This window comes from Mycetomoellerius zeteki, unplaced genomic scaffold, assembly GCF_001594055.1.
Source record: "Mycetomoellerius zeteki isolate Tzet28-1 unplaced genomic scaffold, Tzet1.0 scaffold167, whole genome shotgun sequence".
Classification (NCBI taxonomy): domain Eukaryota; kingdom Metazoa; phylum Arthropoda; class Insecta; order Hymenoptera; family Formicidae; genus Mycetomoellerius; species Mycetomoellerius zeteki.
The window spans coordinates 100,890-118,899 of record NW_017256623.1 but is presented as its reverse complement, the minus strand read 5'-3'; the positions used below and the strand labels follow the sequence as shown (position 1 = coordinate 118,899).

General features: G+C 28.5%; 2 protein-coding genes and 1 long non-coding RNA gene across 3 annotated transcripts in view; 2 read left to right on the top strand and 1 right to left on the bottom strand.

Annotated features, from left to right (window-relative positions):
- Positions 1 to 8,546, bottom strand: part of Mctp (multiple C2 domain and transmembrane region protein) — a 28,786-nt gene extending 20,240 nt beyond the window's left edge. Inside the window, exons 1-2 of the mRNA XM_018445848.1 lie at positions 8,154 to 8,546; positions 2,001 to 2,254 (exon numbers count right to left, since the gene is read on the bottom strand). Coding sequence (XP_018301350.1) covers positions 2,001 to 2,058 — 58 coding nt within the window. The 5' untranslated portion in view covers positions 2,059 to 2,254; positions 8,154 to 8,546. The remainder of the gene's footprint in view (positions 1 to 2,000; positions 2,255 to 8,153) is intronic.
- Positions 8,547 to 11,689: 3,143 nt separating this feature from the next.
- On the top strand, positions 11,690 to 12,402 carry LOC108721319 (uncharacterized). Its single transcript, XR_001936565.1, has 3 exons — positions 11,690 to 11,761; positions 11,884 to 11,940; positions 12,363 to 12,402. It is a non-coding gene; the product is annotated as an uncharacterized lncRNA (long non-coding RNA).
- A 161-nt stretch (positions 12,403 to 12,563) lies between these two features.
- On the top strand, positions 12,564 to 14,140 carry LOC108721318 (uncharacterized). Its single transcript, XM_018445806.1, has 3 exons — positions 12,564 to 12,570; positions 12,638 to 12,981; positions 13,459 to 14,140. Exons 1-3 carry the CDS (start codon positions 12,567 to 12,569, stop codon positions 14,071 to 14,073), a joined length of 963 nt encoding a protein of 320 aa, XP_018301308.1. The 5' UTR covers positions 12,564 to 12,566; the 3' UTR covers positions 14,074 to 14,140.
- The last annotated feature ends 3,870 nt before the right edge of the window (positions 14,141 to 18,010 follow it).

Below are 18,010 nucleotides of genomic sequence, written 5' to 3'. Positions count from 1 at the left end.
ATTTTTATATTATTAAACTTTCTCTCTCTCTCTTTGGCTAATCTGTTTTTAGACAATCTGAATTTTTAAAAATAGACATATATATATATAAATTCGAATTGTCAAAGCAAGATGTAATAAATCAATAAAATTAAGTGAATAATAGTTTTTTATTAATAAAATATTGCATAAAGTGTCAATAATATTTGCAATATTTTTAGATTTTTGTAACATTTACGTTAACAGTTGTGCGATTTTCCAACGGAGAGATATATTTCATTTCAAATACAATTCGGAAATATTTGTTATCGATATTGGTGCACATTTCGATACATTGAATATTTTAAACCAGGTTTTTACTTGGAAAATTGTTGTTACAATTTTCTTCCTCTTTATTCACGCTATTTTAGTAGTTAAATATTTTAAGATGTAATCGTCATATATCAAATACACAAAGCTCATTAAATCATTTTAAGTACTTAATCTTTCGATGCTTCTGTTAGCAGAGATTAACGTAATATCTCAACATTTTTTAACTATTATAGAATAATGGAACGCTCTTTATTATTATTTCCTACCATTTTTAAAATGATTAATCCAACGTATACGTATTTACCACATGTGTGTGTGTATTATATACACACATACATATATGTATACAATTTAACATCCAAGTTTGACATTTAGAATTAATTATTTTATTTCACATATTTAAGAAACGTTTTGAAAAGACTTTTTACTTACGATTTATTTATTTATCTGTGCATTGTAATTTATAACTTATATTTTATCAACTTAATTTTTTTTCATACTTAATAAAGAAAACGCTTGTGTAACAAGTATTTTCCACTCATGACCAAACTGAAAGCGTGTCGATGTAACAGAGCGGAAACCGAAACAAGCTTGGACTCAGAATATAAGAAAAAATACACAATGCTTTTAGAAGAATTACAAGGGAAGTACATTATATATACTCACATGTAAGCATATCGATCCGTCTGTATTATTAAACATAGTAATACGCATCACAATGTCTTTAAAAGGCTCAGTATATACTTTCTATTATATTATAGGAACGATGATGTGTCGCGCAATCGATATAAATTTCCGACTCTTATAACAGCTAGCAAAGTATTTATTTATCAAGCAATACTTTTTATATTTTTTTAAAGAATTAAAAATTATTACATCTAAATTAAATTGTTTTATAAACTTTTTTAGACTTGCAAAAAGTAATTATTGCATCAATAAGAAACAATAAAAATAATATTATAAGACCTTAATGTGAATTTAATGTACAGAGTGACTGCCCAACGTGACTGCAATTTTAATTAATTTCTCTGTTAATTTTACAGTCGAGTTTTTGTTAGTAGAAATATCATGCCACGTGACATGTACTCATACACTCTACACGTGTGTTTTGGAATTCCGGAAATGTATAAGGCAAATGCATTCGTCGTTTATTGGATTTTGTCTTCCTTCCACCGGAAATCATCTTAACAAGCTAATGTATCGCGGAAATCGATCTGGTACTCCAGTTATCTAGCTTGAATATTGCATCTGTCGATCACATACCAGAAATAGGAGGAATCCAATGATCATTTTATCGAACATTGAAAAAATTGTTGATTACAGTTTTTACAGTCATGATATTTTACGGGTTATCCAGACAAGTAAGAGATATTTCGGTATCGCTAAATAAATTATTTAGAAAAAAGAACATAATAAGAGAGTTAATAATATCCAGCTTTTTTCAAGCTTTTAGGAAATTACATTAAACGTTAATTATTCTTGAGTTTATTTTATATATAATATTTTATATTTTATTACTAATTTTTGAACGACTTTTTTTAGTTATTTAAAGGATCCAATAATTCTTGTTGTAGATTTAAAAAGCTATTTTAAAAATGGGACACAATTACCAACTGTTCCCAGCCATTACACTAATTATTCTTATAAATCACTTTCGCAAAAACGAGATTTATTTAATGCATTTTGTATAATATTATGATATTACTTACTCGTAGGTATTGGCTCACTGTCCTCCGATCCAGCGAGTAACTCCACACTCTTGCTCATTTTATCCTCCGAAAACGCGAATTAGTTCTCGAGACCGTTGCTTGCAAGGCTTTAGTCTCTTCTTGAAGTGCACCAACCCGCCGCATTCCGATAGCATGTTTCCGCCGATGGATTAATGAGACCCAACAGCGTCGACCAACTGGCACATATTCCGACTTTGTAGTGTCCACGCGATTCCCGACGATGTCAATGACTTCTGTAGCATCATAATCAGTGTTTTTCTTTTCTTCTTGTAAATATTGATTGACTACACAGCCCTACAGTGTGTATTTTAATACAAAGCTAAAGTTGGATTTCCCTTTACCCAGAGACTTCCCCTTTCTGTCGCCCATTTACTTACGGCACAGGCATTAAAAAGCTCTTTACGTTAATTGTTGTTGTATTGTTATATGTCAGGAAAATATAGGAGACATTCTCTATTTTATGAATGGAAGTGTTGGCGTATAAACACTCATTAAAAAAGTCATTTGGAGTAATAAGTAACTAGCGCTAGGTAAAATACAAAGTGCTCCGTAGCTAGGGAGAAAACAAAGAAAATATTTCTACATGCAAAAATAAATGGAAAATGTAGAACAAAATTTTTTCATACAAAGTTCATTTAGTTGTCACAGACAAAAAATTTTTTAATTACAAGATTAAACATCATATCATTGCAGTTTTTAAATTAAAAAAAAATCTCTTCAACTTATACATATATAAAATATAAAATATTCTATATACTCTTTTTAAATTCTTTGGAATGGAATCTCTCTAAAGAGTGAAAATTGCCAGTCGTGAAAAGGAGTGGCTCAATTTTCAATCTTTAAGAGCGAGATTTCATTTTCCCCAGAGTGAGATTTCCTATGAAAGTTTTAGAGAGTAAAAAGTATAGTATATGTATAGTAAAAAATAAAAGATGTAATAACGCCTATTTATATCTTTTTCTATAATATAATTGTAAAAAGATTAAATTTCGTTTTTATTGTGTTTTATACAATATGAAATACTGCACACAGTAATTTTCCAGTTATAGTTACCCTTAAATTACTATTCGTCAACAAATATCGCTTACTTATTAGCTAAACATGTCACTGGTTGTTAAATCTAGAATTGTAATGAGGTTGCTGTTGTTTGTCTCCAGTTTATATAGTAGTATTTTACATTTAAACTTTGAATATGACAATAACGTCGGTCTGGGATTTCCAGTGATTCGCGGTAGGATCTAATTAGTATGTTTAAGCAAATTTCTAGAAAACTTAGTTAACTTTTGAATGGATGATAATATGACGAAGGATTATCTGTCCTCTTGTATATTTACATGCATATAATACACGAAATTCCACATATAACACAATGATTTGGCGTCAAACTCAGAAGCTACGTAATAAAAGAGCAGCTTAGCTTATAATTTTCTGTTAATTTTAATAACAAATTTTTTTAAAATTAGCAATCAATTTTATCTCGGCAAAAATTTCAAAGTAAAAAATCATTTATTACATAATAATAAATAACTTTCAATTTTCAATATTAATACATATTTATAATGAAAAGCCATAAATTAAAGTTCTATTAAAATAAAGTCAATTTGAAATCAACTGCAGAATAAGAGTTTTGTTATTAATTTATTTTTCTGAAATTGAGTTTGCAAAGAAAATTCTCTCTCTCTTTCCTTTAGTTTATTTATAATTAAAATATTACAAACGTTTTGATACTTTTATTAAAGAAGAAACAATTGCCAATTCATTGAAAGAATATCGTTAAAATTAAGACAGCATCTCAGATAGACAAATTGCTTATGAAATTGTGAACGGCTTACTTAAGTGATTAGTACGTACAATATTAGCATGAACATCATGTTACTACCGCAAAATAAATAACAAAAGATAGCACGGTGTACTTCGAAGAAATTTATACCACTTCTATACTTCACCGCAAAATGTAATCCGCTTAAAGTTAAATTAGCAAAGTTAGAAGTAGTTGTTATATATGTTGTTTCCGAATGTCAATGTAAAACTTTAAATAATGAAACTTATCACATTGTTCGAAATATTACGAATGATTTCAAACGTATGATAAAATGAATTAATCCGTCTTTACTTAATATTTGAAACCAACTCTAATTCAAAATTGTATGCAAATCTTTTATTTAAGTTAATAGTACAATTTTGTGCATCATAATTTTGAGATGTTACAAAAAACATAATTATGTTCTTATTTTGCGAGAAATTTTGAAGGTTTTTCAGAGGTAGTGTCGTAAAAATTCGAAGCGTTAAAACACGTCAATCGATATACAACACCATCAATAGAAAACACGCCATACCTACTGTCGCACAGGTTTAATTACAGTAATTGCCAGCGCATTACTTTTAATTACGCTTTTCTACGCGTAATTGCATGTTACTGATGCTTTATATACGACATAGAATACTTTAATTTCATAATGCAAAACTTAAACAGAAATTGATGATAATCGATATCGCATAAAGTAAAGAAAAAATAATTTACTGTATATATTTGAAGTACAAAAATAACCGAATCAGAAAAATTAATTCCGACTATTATATAGTAAATATTTGTATTTTAAATTAAAAGGATATTGAGTTATAATACAATATTTTGAAGGAAAAAAGATGTAAATCTTACTTTTTACTTATATATCAGTCACTTTTATATTCAATTCTTGAACTTCTAGATTCAATGACAAATATAAATTATCGTGCAGTACTTCTTTTTCGAAGAAAAACTATTGAGAACTACTTATTTTAGTTTCAACTTGATAAACAACTGAAAACTTAAACACAATTAATGAGTAAATTTAACCGTTCGAAAAGTTTAACTAAGTTGAAATGTGAATTGAAATTCAACATGTTTCGCATAAATACGTGTTATATTTTTTTTATTTTCTCTGTATTTTTATTTATCTCGATTAATTTGTGCTTTACGTTAATTATGAAATTGTTTTTGAACGGGTTTTCAAGGTCTTCATCAATAACTAATGCGAAAATGCAAACACGAATTTTATTAATGTATATTTCAACAGTGATAATATCGCTTCTATAAATTGCATTTGTGTCTTCTAATCCGATCACGTAGTTTTAGCCAGGCTTAATAATAAAAATATGTCTGAATAAATTCTCAAAAAAAGTATAAATGTATATTTAAAAACTTGTAATATTTTAGATAACGGTCGGATTATCTTAGAAAATACAAAACTGACGTGTGATCATCAAATCATATTTTTTTGACATTTGAAAGATTTCATTTGATTTGAAAGTCAAAGAGGATAAGCAATCTTAAAAAACACATTCTTGATTTAAAACGAGGGTACCTTTCTCTCAATATTCATATAGATCTATTTTTCGCCTGTCTGAACTCGTTCGAAATAAAATGCATTTCTTTTCAGGATTCTCCTTTCAAGATTCTTTTTCAGCGATATATGGTGAAACAATTTTTTTATCGAAAAAGAAAACAATAGTTAATTTTCTTTATTCTTTTCTTATTTTTCTTTGTATTTATCAGTGTAATATAATGCATTACATAACTTATTGAAGATCTTTTAAAAAGATGTATGTCATTTTTTATTAACACTAGAGTCCTCAATTTTCTCAAAAACAATGTCTCGTACAAAAACAAATTTATTGTATTCTTTCGATGCGTTTTGGCACGCAAAAGACTTTTCCGATTTTGCCGCGATTTTAACCGCATATTTCATATAAGTGTGTTCTCCAATCTTATGGTCTGTTTTCTATTCCCGCACTAAACTGGACCAGAACTCTCTCTTGCTTTCGACAAATATCAAACATATCTATCTCACTTTAAGTTCCAAAACATTAGTTCAGCCACAGAAAACAGACCTTTAATTTCTTAGATCATCTTCGTCTGTGCAAAGTTATTTCAGCGGCGTAATTACTCGCGGAACTTGCGGCGACCTTTACGCAGGCGATAAACCACAACCTCGTTTCAGCGCTATCAGTTTCGTTTCAGTGCACCGATATTCGCGTCCGTCCGGTGCGCCATATTTTCATTTCAGATTTAACTTTTCACTCGTTTGTTCGTTATGAATTTAATAAGTTCCCCCACGCGGTGAACGAGTGCAAGTTAAGACGCGCGAACGAATCTTCGAGTGGCTGGGATCAATAGCGTGTCTGATTGAAAAACTTTTACAAATTTTTGCACCTTTGATCTTTTCATGTTAATTATTATTCCTTATTAACGGTAACTGAAATAACCGACAATATAACATGCATAAACAACTTAGCCTTTAAAATTAAAAGAAATTGAAGATGATATATTAATTATACTATTATATACATACACTTTTCTTTACTTTGATCTTTAAGCATTGGCGTGTAATCTTGTCACTTTAATATCGGATATTTAAGACTTTAATATTATTATATACATCGTTCTTTTATTTCAAAAAGACAACTAAAAAATTAAGATTTGCAGAATTAGGAAAAAATTGTTTTTTAATTTAATGGAAAATTATTAACTAATATTGACAGAAAGAATATATTTTTAAAATGATAAAATGTCATTTTTGTTTCAATCTTTAAAAAATCATCCTTTTTGAATTGTGACGATTTTGATGATTTTTTTGTGAAGTTAAGTTAATTTACTTTTGATGGTTGATAGGGTAATGTTTATAGAATTCATTCATTATAACAACTTGAAAATCATGCTTTTTTGAGTTGTGTCACTTTTGAAGTAAAAGAGCGATATGTTATAAATTAAAAACCATGCGTGTAAAAAAGAGTTTATCACATTACTTCTACATTAATATTCAACGTATTTCGTAACTTTTGCTGTAATAAACTAAATATTATGAAAATATACTTTAGTTTTATATTTTACAAAAGATTAAATTAAATTTCATAGATATTTCATGTAATATATCATTAATATTTCATATTAATTCTCAAGGGTTAAAGAAAAGACGAATGGCTTCATTTTCGCGAGCATATGTTCCATTCGACTTTACAGCCCGCATTTGTATCTCACGTTTAACGCCAGATGCAGCCGTTCGAAATTGAGCTTTGTTCGGTTGCTGTGAAAATCACAGTCAATGTCATAAGAATTACCCGTATCTAACAATAGATATGTAAGCATAATACGGATCTATAGCCTTGGCAGCTCGCGGCATCGTGACCTGCTGCCCATTATTATTTTTCTGTGGAGCAAAAATAATGATTAAATAGTTCACTGGCATGTGTTAAAGGCATAAACGAAAAAACGATGAAGCTGTATAAAATTGCAATTTGCCAGCAGTTGCATTCAGAAGTGTCACGCGATATGTTCTCAATTAATTCGTTTTTAATGACTCGCTCAAGTCGTCGGCCACAAAGTATGAAAACCTTTTGAAATTATTTGTAGTGGGTTTCTTTTAGCGTCTGCTTTTATTTATGAGCTCTTAAATTGCAACAAAATTTGTTTAACAAAAATGTTGGACAATCAGCTTTCTGAGACACAAGCATTAAGAACCAATTAATATTTTTTCTAGATATTATGCTCTTCTATTATAAAAAAGAAATAATTTTAAAAAAAGATTCTATTTAATATTATATATTTTTCAATATTTTAATCAATTACTGGATATCTTAAACTATCAAAGCAATTTTAAGTTCTGGAATTGGTAACATTTAATTAAATTTTTACTAATTAAGTTTGACCTATCTAGATTAACTTGAATATAAGGTTTCTTCGTTTATTTGTTTCTTTGTTCTCCATTTCTCGGTATAAAAGATTTTTATATTAATTGCTTATAATTCTAAAACTATATATATATATATATGAATATTCCGATATTTATTTTCTTTGTGAAATAACATCAATATTAACGCGCCTGTGCCTAAGAAGTGTAAAAGAAAAGATGATTATATATTTGATCAAAGAGATGAAAGAAAATGTTGGAAACTTGAGATACTCTTGTATAAAATAAGCTGTAGAATAAGCTGTAAGAAGAATCGCGTCAACGCGCATTGTCGATGTTCACATCCCCTTTATCCCTTAAAAATATTTTTTCAAAGAGCTCCTGCACACATCAAGCTAATATTGACTGTCATCGAGTGTTTAGTGTTGAAGAAGATAAAAATCTAAGAGACAAAAAATTGACTAACATTAATAAATAAAAGATATATATTGCTCGCCATGCTCTCATTGACTTTGGCAAAGATGACACCTCGTGATCCGTTATGTCATGCTGAGAATGTTACATGCCGAACGTTTTCCCGGATGTCTTTCGGAGATGCTGGGAGGAATGGTACATCCACAGATCCGCGGTAACTTGAAACGAGAACAACTGCGTCTTTCTCGCACGGGAAGAGGTGTTTGTAAGAAAAAGAACTAATCAAGAACGTTCAGTTCGACGTCTTGCGATGTCGACACGTGAACGCACACGAACGTCACGATACGTCGAGCGTGGCTTGGAACAGAATGTGTTAACACTATCGTATACGTTTTTCGCGCACATCAACGCCCGCGAGATCCGCGCTCGCGATTAATTAATTATCGCGCGAATCTCCGTGCGCGCGGCCTCGGGACATCAAGGGGACAAGGAACGTTCTACAGCAGACGTTCTCCACTTTCGATGCTACCGTGTCCGAGAGGCCACTGACAGAACTACACGATTTTCCGTCCTGCTCGGCCGTTCCTCGTCCGCTTCGTCTCTCGTCGAGGATGCGCGATGTGGAAGCGGGAGAGAGTGAGAGGCTTTATCGACCCACGAGACCAGGGCCGGTCGAGAGGAGAGAACCCAGTGACTTCGGGAAATTGAGATTTTGTTTGAAGTGGCAAATAGCGCCTAATACGTGACAAGGATGGACTACTCACTACAGTATTAATGAAGAGTTTCACTTTGGATAACAGTTGAAATGCATTTCTGATGCAATATAGAAAATATGATAGGTTGAGACGAATTAAAAGGTCTTATTAAGAAAATATTGCTTGGGAATAATAAACTAAATATTTATATATAAAAATTCCATTCTAATAAAAAAAAATGCATACAACGCTTTTATAAAATTATATTAATGTTAATAATCTTGATATATTATAATTATAACAGAAAAATGTTTCTCTGAGATTCTCAAAAAACAAGAATTTTAATGTGACGTATTTTCTAAAATTATTTACACTTAGATTATCTATTTTGAATTCTTTAAAGTTTAAAAAAATATAAGAATTATATAGACGTTTTCATATTATTATTGAGAAAAAATCGATAGCTAACTAAAGAACTTACAACAAGACCTATACAGTCTTACTGATGTAAAGCACAAATAATTAACATCGGGTAATTTCATAACGAGCCACAACCTCACTTGCCGTCATGTGAAATTAATAGTCGTAATACAATTTTAAGAGCAAATTCAATTACTTTGAGAGCGCACATGCCCAAGCAGAACAACAAGTCATTATAGTATCAACGTGATGTCAAAATAACTCCAAAATGTCATAACGATTCGTTTTAACGTCATTTTAACGTCATTTTGACGTTACCATGACTTGTTGTTCGGCTTGAGTATAAACATAAAAGCAGAATAAATAATTTTGCGAAGTCAAATGTGGATATTAAAGGACTACTTGAAGTGCGTGATGCTTCTAACCTGTATCGTAACATTTTAACGTGTCTTAATTAACGAGGAATACATTAAAATAATTATTAGTACAAACCACACCTTCTCCTCAAGCGATCACGAAGTTATTTCCACGATTACAAATTACTTGCACTCGCAGATTCATGTTAATTTTCTACAATAAAATCGTAAATAATATTTGTGTAACGCAGTAATTATATCGCAACAAAATTTACATTGCAAAAAAATCTGAGTCTATAACAAAAATATTTATGCCGCTTAAAACTTGTTTATTTTCGTTTTTCGCAAATTTTACGATTTTTAAATCTCAAAAATATACGCTGTATATAAGTACACGACAAAAAATATATTTACATCTCTTACTGTTAGTACTTTTTTGATCAATGTAAAAGCAAAAAATTAATTTATTGTACAAGAAATTATTTATGAGTTTCGTGTATTTCAAGAAATGTTGATTTAAAACGTCCTTTTTTTATTGCCGCGACAATCTGTAACCTCTCTATTAAGATTCTTATTCTTTTCTTGCTCCTAATTCTTTTAATTCTAATCTAATATATTGATTTCATTTTTCGACGAAATATAAGAAATGTTCTCATTTTAATTAATTAATTGTATTATTTTGTATTTCTGTCGAACATTTTATTTGGTGTATTAACTTTTGCGATTTAAAAATACCTATTAATATTATATTATAATTACATTATATTATATTACATTGTTATAATTAATATTATATTAATTTTTATGAGTTAACGTATATTAAACTAATATATTTTAAAAGACAATATAGATTTCTAAGAATAAAACAAACTAATAATTTAAATCCTTTTTTAATAAAATTATATAATTATTACATAACAATTAATATATAAAATATAATATGCGTACTAATATTTCTACATCTTTTACATAGTTTAATTCAATTACACTATTTTGTTTCAACATTTTCAAAGTTGACTTTTTTTCAAAATTTTTTTTTAATTTTAGCAAATGTCTTTGCTGCAAATTTCTTATTTTCCTATTTATAATCATGATAAAATGCTCAATATCTGAAAAATATCTTATAAATATACTAAAACATATTCAGGTAGCAAGCTAATTATTTATTTATCATCGTTTTAATGAGATAATAACACTTTTATAACGATATTTTGATCAAAATGATAACAATAATGTCTGTATGCTTGCCATCTGGATATAAAAACATATAAAAAAAGCTTTAACATTATTCTGGGATGCCATTGATCATCAAAGTATGGTGTATATGATTATATTTCATCTTATCGTCTCATATAACGAAAAGAACGTAACATGAATCATCGTGAATCATTCGTTCTTGTCACATGGGACAAGAAAGAATGTACTAATACTTCTTTTTGATTCTTCCTTTCAAAATATTAAGGAAAGTTATTACTTATTATAAGCTCGTTCAATTTTAAACATATATTAGTTGTTTTTGTAACTAATATAAAAATGACAATTAAAAAATCTTTTAAAATTTATTTGGGATTAATTAATAAGTATGATTTTTCCATCTATTTCATTTTTAAAACTAAATTTTTAGGAAGAAAAAAATTGTTACAAGGAAAAGAGACGCTGTAAGTTTTAAAAGAACATCCAGAAAGTAAATTTAAAATATTTGATATATATATGTGTATATATATATATATATAGAGAGAGAAATAAACATGAAATGGTTTATTCAGAAATAAGTTTTTAACCAAATTGTTAATCAAGCATACAATGTTCTTTAAATATTATATGAATATTTTTAATATTTACAACAAAAGGCATTAATTGGAGATAAACAATTGTGATAAAATCACAAGAATGCAATATTTAAAATCATATAAATAGAGATTTTAGAAACATGCATGCTTATACATGAGAGAGCTCAAAACATTCATTCAATTTTAATTCTTTTTAGAATGTATTTCTATAAGAGATATTCAACTGATAAAAACTTTGTTTTAATCAATTTGACAACACTGCTTGAACGATAGAGCTCTTAGCTTCAGCTGAGATCAGCAAACGCTCTTTTGTTTAGTCTTCGACGTGGATGCATGAGCAACCGATGTAAAAACTGTTGCAAAGTACCCATATGAATAGTTAATTTGATTTATTTAAAAGTAAAGAACAGTCATCATTGGTAGCAACCTATCTATTAACAATAATAAAGATTAGTACAATACACGCGATCAAGTTAAAGATGTGACGCAATATGTAACAGGTTATACTATATTTCTTCCAGGGAATCCCAGAGTAGACATTTGCAGAGCCTGAATTTATCACGTACATTATAACTTTCGTAAGTATACATTTTTTAGTACAAAAAATAACAGAAAGTAGATATTAATTGCATTTGATAGATTTTTAAACAGATTTGATATCTACAACTTCATTTCTTTAAGTGTAATTGTTATCGGCAGTATGTATTTTTAGATGGTGATAATAAGAAGCGAACTTCCTTATTAAAGTGCATTTAGATATTTTTTCAATTTCTATTACACAAATATTTTGAAATGATATTTATTGATTCTATTTTAAAACACTATATATTTTATTTGTATATATATATATATATTTTCTCTTTATAGAAAAAATTTCTCTTGTATAATCATATAAATATTGAATAAATATTTGATTACAATTAATTAATTTATATAATTAATTAATATAATTAATTTTGTTGTTTTCATACAATAATTACATTTTTTATTTTTATAAAAGGTAATAAAATAAATTGAGGACAAAAATAAGAAGCAATAAAGAAAATCATTAAGCCAATAAAGAAATTATTATATATGGCACACAGAATTATTTTGACATTTATATTATAAAAATTAAGTGAAAGATATACAACAAAATAAAAAATAAAAAATAAATAAATAAGAAAAAATAAGAAAACATAAAAGAACATTTATAAAAATAAATATGGGTAAGTAACGCAATATTCCTTCAATGTGATGATCCATATAAATTATACATTATTATTTTTATAGCAGACAATGGAATTCAAACGTTGGAGATATTTAACAAAATGCAAAACTTTCCACCATTAAATGTCACAGGACGTAACGTCGGTAGGAGTTGGTGTGCGTGGAAACAGAATTTTTTATCTTTTTTGCAGAAAGAAGATGCTAAAGAAATATATAAGAATCAATGGACAGTTATATTGTTAATGTTAATTGGACCGCATGGAGAAGAAGCATATAAAAGTCTTTCTCAAAATGCTCGTGAAACAAAAGATTTGAGAACAGTTTTACTTAAACTAGATGTATTCTTCATTTTTGGATTTAAAAAAAAGCAGGAAAACGAAAGTATCAACCAATATATTGACTGCTTGATGGTAAATTGAAACTTCAATAGTATTATAACATTGTAAATTGAAATCACACACTTTTTACAATGCATATTATTAAAATGCGATTATAACATGTTAAAATCACAACACAACAAGTACAGAATTAGTTCTATTTTTACGTATATATTTTTTAATTAATTATAAAACGGCTGTAAAAATATACTAAATATACTAAAAGTATACTAAATTAAAAATAATTTTTTTCGTTTTAATTTAACTTCTCTTTATATCTTAAATTTACTTAGTTAAAACTTCATTTTCCAATCACTTCATATAATCCATAAATTATATATCTTTATAAAAGGATAATAAAGATATATTAGTTACATTGACAAAAGAATTTATAAAAGAAATGATAATTATTTGCTTATGTATATATTAAAAATGTAAAAAAATTATCCTTTTTATCCTTTTTTTAATTCATGTTAATATATAAATTACAAATACGTTTTTCTTTTACAGTTTACTGCTTTAGCAAGCAATCATCATGATCCTATGAGCATCGTGAAGGAGAAAATTATAAAAGATATTAAAAATTATAATTTCACAGGACAAGCAATGATTTTTATACAATCAAAGGGAGAAGGTCTAGTATCGTATTTACAATCGTTGGATCTTGATAAAATTACACTGTTTTGGAAACAATGCGAAAAATTAATGTCACAAGGGAATCACGAAGATACACAAACGCAAATTTCTTCTGATCTGAAGCTTATTGAAATAGACTGCGCTCGCTGTGGTACTTGTCATAGTAGAAATCGTTGTCCAGCTTATGGATTGCAATGTGACAATTGTAAAGGATTCAATCACTTTAAGGATAAGTGTAAAGGCAAATACGTGTCTAACTGCACTAAATGTGGAGTGAGTCATGTTCAGTCACGTTGTCACGCTTTCGGCCAAACGTGCGTAAAGTGTGGTAAGGCGAACCATTTCTCATGGTTGTGTAAAGTTCCTGTCGTAAAAAATTGCCTTAGATGTGGCAAAGATCACGCTATATCTATGTGCCCTGCACAAGGACATACATGCTCTCGATGTAACAAACCAAATCACTTTGAGAAAAAATGTTTGAGCAAATGAATGAGGAGTAAGAATGATATGCCTCATAAGAACTCTCTTGGAGATCGTAAGAGTGGCAGTAGACAAGCTAAACCCATTTTGATTTTAATTTCCTTAATTCTTTGAAATATACTTCTTCCTAAGTAAAAGTTAAACATTCTAATTTTTTAAATATTGATTAAAATATCTTCGCGAGTTCTAAAATTAAAAAAAAAAAGACCGTTTGAAATTAATCAAGTAGTGTGATCTTTACCTATTTATTCCGTGAAATTATTGTTTCCGTAAAAATGTCCCTGATACAAGATCAAACATTTTTTTTAATGAGAATATTTTTAATTATTAAGTTTTAATTAGTATCTTTGAAATATTAATGCTTTCTGTTTATTTTTCGTTACAGAAAAATTTTAATTTCAGAAATGATTTTAATTTTTTCCGAGAATTTATTTTAATTAAAGTCTTGAGTTATTTTACATATTGCGATGTGAAAGTGAAACGACGTTTTAATAATATATGCTTTTTATATAGATAATATTTTTTGTTTTTAAGGCTATCTAAACTATTTTTATGTCAGACTGATTATTTGCTTTTTTGCAAGAATTAGTTATAGGAAAAAAATGAATTTTTTCCAATGTAACACTAAAGCTTCTTATATGTATTGTTAGATAAAAAATACAATCTATATAGCTTACATTTCGTTATTTGAAAATAGTTTATAAACAGAAATTATAGCGTTTAGACAATTAATTATATGTGAGGAAAACATTTGTGTGTTTGCATTAAATAATACAATTTATTAGTAACCTCTAATAGATTTATTTCAAATATTCTTTTTCCATATAATTTTAAAATATTTTTTCTTTAATTATTACATTTGATTTTATAAATTTTACATAATCTTGTCTAATAATTTACATTTACATGTTATTTGTTAATTTTTTATTATACAGTATATAAATATGTAAGCTACTTTCATAAATGCATTAATAATCGATATATGTTATATGACTAATTAAATATGTAAACAATGAAGAGTCTTCGAAATAAATTGGAGATTTTTTTTCACATAAACATTATATAATATTTATTTTGCGTATAAAGTATGTTAATACTACAATATTATATGCAATATTTTTTATATTCGTAAAATTATTCCCGGTAAAAAATTTTTCATGCATGAATATGTATGAATATACACATATATATATATATATATAAACATACATAAACATACATATCATATATGAAATATTCAAATATGTCCATATTATATACATGTTCAAACATCCCTTTTTCTTTTGTAAAATTATTTCTACAAAAGAAAGAGGGATGTATGAACATGTATGGACATATTTTATATATGATTATACATGTTTATATAAATATTTATGTATATGTTTATACATATTCATGCATGAAAAATTTTTTACCGAGTAAAAATTATTATGTTATTTACCGAGTTAAATTATTTCTTATATTTTTATTAAAAAGGAATAAATTTTATACGAACGAATTTACTTTAAATTTGTGTATACTATTATATGTAAAACTTATAGGTGGAGAGAAATAAAGGAGACGAATGCAAAAACAATATAAAAAATTTTAATAATCATGATCAAATTTAAATGATCTGTCAATATGTTAGCTTCTGATAATTACGCTTTTTAGCTAATTAAACGAAAACATTTAATTAGCAAACAAAAACACATTTATTGCAAACAAAAAAATTAAATCTTTAATTACAATGACCCGTATTCAGAACGCGCTTACAACAATATTAGCACGCTAATATGCTATAATTTACATTACGCATACTATAGAATTTTAGAGATAAAAGCGCATCCTGAATACGAGCCAATATTTATTTTTTTAAAATATATATATTTTTATTAGCTCCGTCGCTACAGTCATTTTAAATTACGAAATGAGAGCAAAATGGCACAGTCACTGAATTTTCTGAACGCAGTCGTTCATTGATCATTTTGCGTCAAGGCTCCTATTCTTGAGAAGAAACGTATACGAAAGTTTAGAGAAATACTACAGTATACGTTATGTATATTACAGTATTTTTCTAAAACTTCGTATACGTTTCTTTTCAAGAATAGAGGCCCTGGCAAGTAGTAAGTCATTTAAATAGATAATGAATTGATCAAACAAGCTGATATGTGAAATTGATCACGGCAACAATGCTCATTAGAAAAAGCAATGCTAAACGAGAAGAATAAATCTTAACAGTTGTTCTGTCTCTCTCTTAGGTCGTTATTCATACAATTGATTCTTAAGGTGCCTTTTCATGCTCGACGCTCACTTTTAGCGTCAAGATAGATCACATAATAAAAATTGGCGAATATCAAGCGTCAATTTTGATCACATGACCTATTTTGCTGTTAAAAATTAGCGTCGAACGTTAATATAAAAAAACACCTTTATACTTGTAAACTGTCTTAAGTACAATCTTAAGATATTATAAGCCAATCACCAGCCAGTCTTAAATATAAGAACCGATTATTGGCCACTTGGTCAGTATTCATAGTCCATTCTTGGGTGCGGTCCACTTGGCGCTACAAATGCGTTCGATCATCGATGAGATACTATTAAAGACCGACATCCGGAAGTTCGCGTCTTTGTTAATATTAAAGTGATATAAGAGTAAAGAATAAGAGTACTGATAATATTGTACTAATTTTATGATTTATATTAGTTTAGTAGACATGTTTATCAGTGTATATGCATTTAAAACTCAATAATACTCGATTTTTCTTTAAAATTGTGATTTCAGTGTCATTGTCAAAGTTTGATTATCAACAGAGATGATAACTGCAAAGAAAAAATTATAATTTTTCGGCAATATAACATATTACAGCTTTACAAGTATGCATATTTATTTATGGAGCATTTATGTAATAAAAAATCTTGCATTAAATAATGTATTAGCCAAATATTTATATTAATAATAGCAAATTATATCAATTGTCGATAATGTCAACGTTCTTCAATTACCTCCGGGCTCTTGGCGTCCTTTTTATTCCGAAAATTTGTCCAGGGTTGGTTTTTAATAGTATCTCGTCAGTAGTTTGATTAACCAATCGGAAGAAAGAATTTTACTAATTGACCAATCAAAAAATGCTTCGAAGCATTTGTAGCATCAAGTGGAACGTAGTCCTTATTTCAAGACCGTCTCAAATAATGACTTAAGATGTAATACAGCTTTTTGATTGGTTCATGACATCTTAAGGCTGTACTCATGTACTTAAGATGGTCTCAAATACAAGAACCAACTATAATACTAGCCACAGAGCCTATGTACGAATTGACCAACCATAGTCGATTATTCTCATCTCATTCGACTGTGATTGGTCAATTCTTACAGATTACGGCATAAGTTAACAGATTACAGCCAGTATAAATAATCCTTAAGACATTACTTAAGACGTGTTAATAAGAACGGACTATAAGGATGCAAACCCATGCAGCGGAATAGTGTAAAGCGGGGAGCACAGACTCTTTCATAACGCATAACACGTAATGCATAAGAAAATGTATCAATCAAAGCTCTCCGTTTCCTTCCTTTCCATGAAATAAAGAATTCTGATTGATTGAATTTCTTATGCATTACATGTTATGCGTTATGCAAAAGTCTATGCTCCCCGCTTAACGCGGAACGAGAGCGGAATCAATCACAAGCGTTCTGCACCAACCGCAATTGATGCGGAATGCTTGTGATTGGTTCCGCTCTCGGTCCGTGTTACGCTATTCCGCTGCATGGGTTTATGGCTCCTGTTTATAAGCTTGGTTTAAGAAGTAAGAATAAGGCCCAGTTCACAACTCACGGTTAACTTTTAACCGAGGTTCAACTTATTCATTATCTCTTTCTAATTTTAGAATTGGAAAGAGATGAGAAACAAGTTAAACCTCGGTTAAGAGTTAACCATGAGTTGTGGAACTGGGCCTAAGAAATTGA

What these genes read in the sequence shown, in the direction of transcription:
- LOC108721318 (XM_018445806.1), top strand. An exon ending in AATATATTGACTGCTTGATG is followed by an intron (nt 12,982 to 13,458) that starts GTAAATTGAAAC and finishes TTTCTTTTACAG; the next exon opens with TTTACTGCTTTAGCAAGCAA.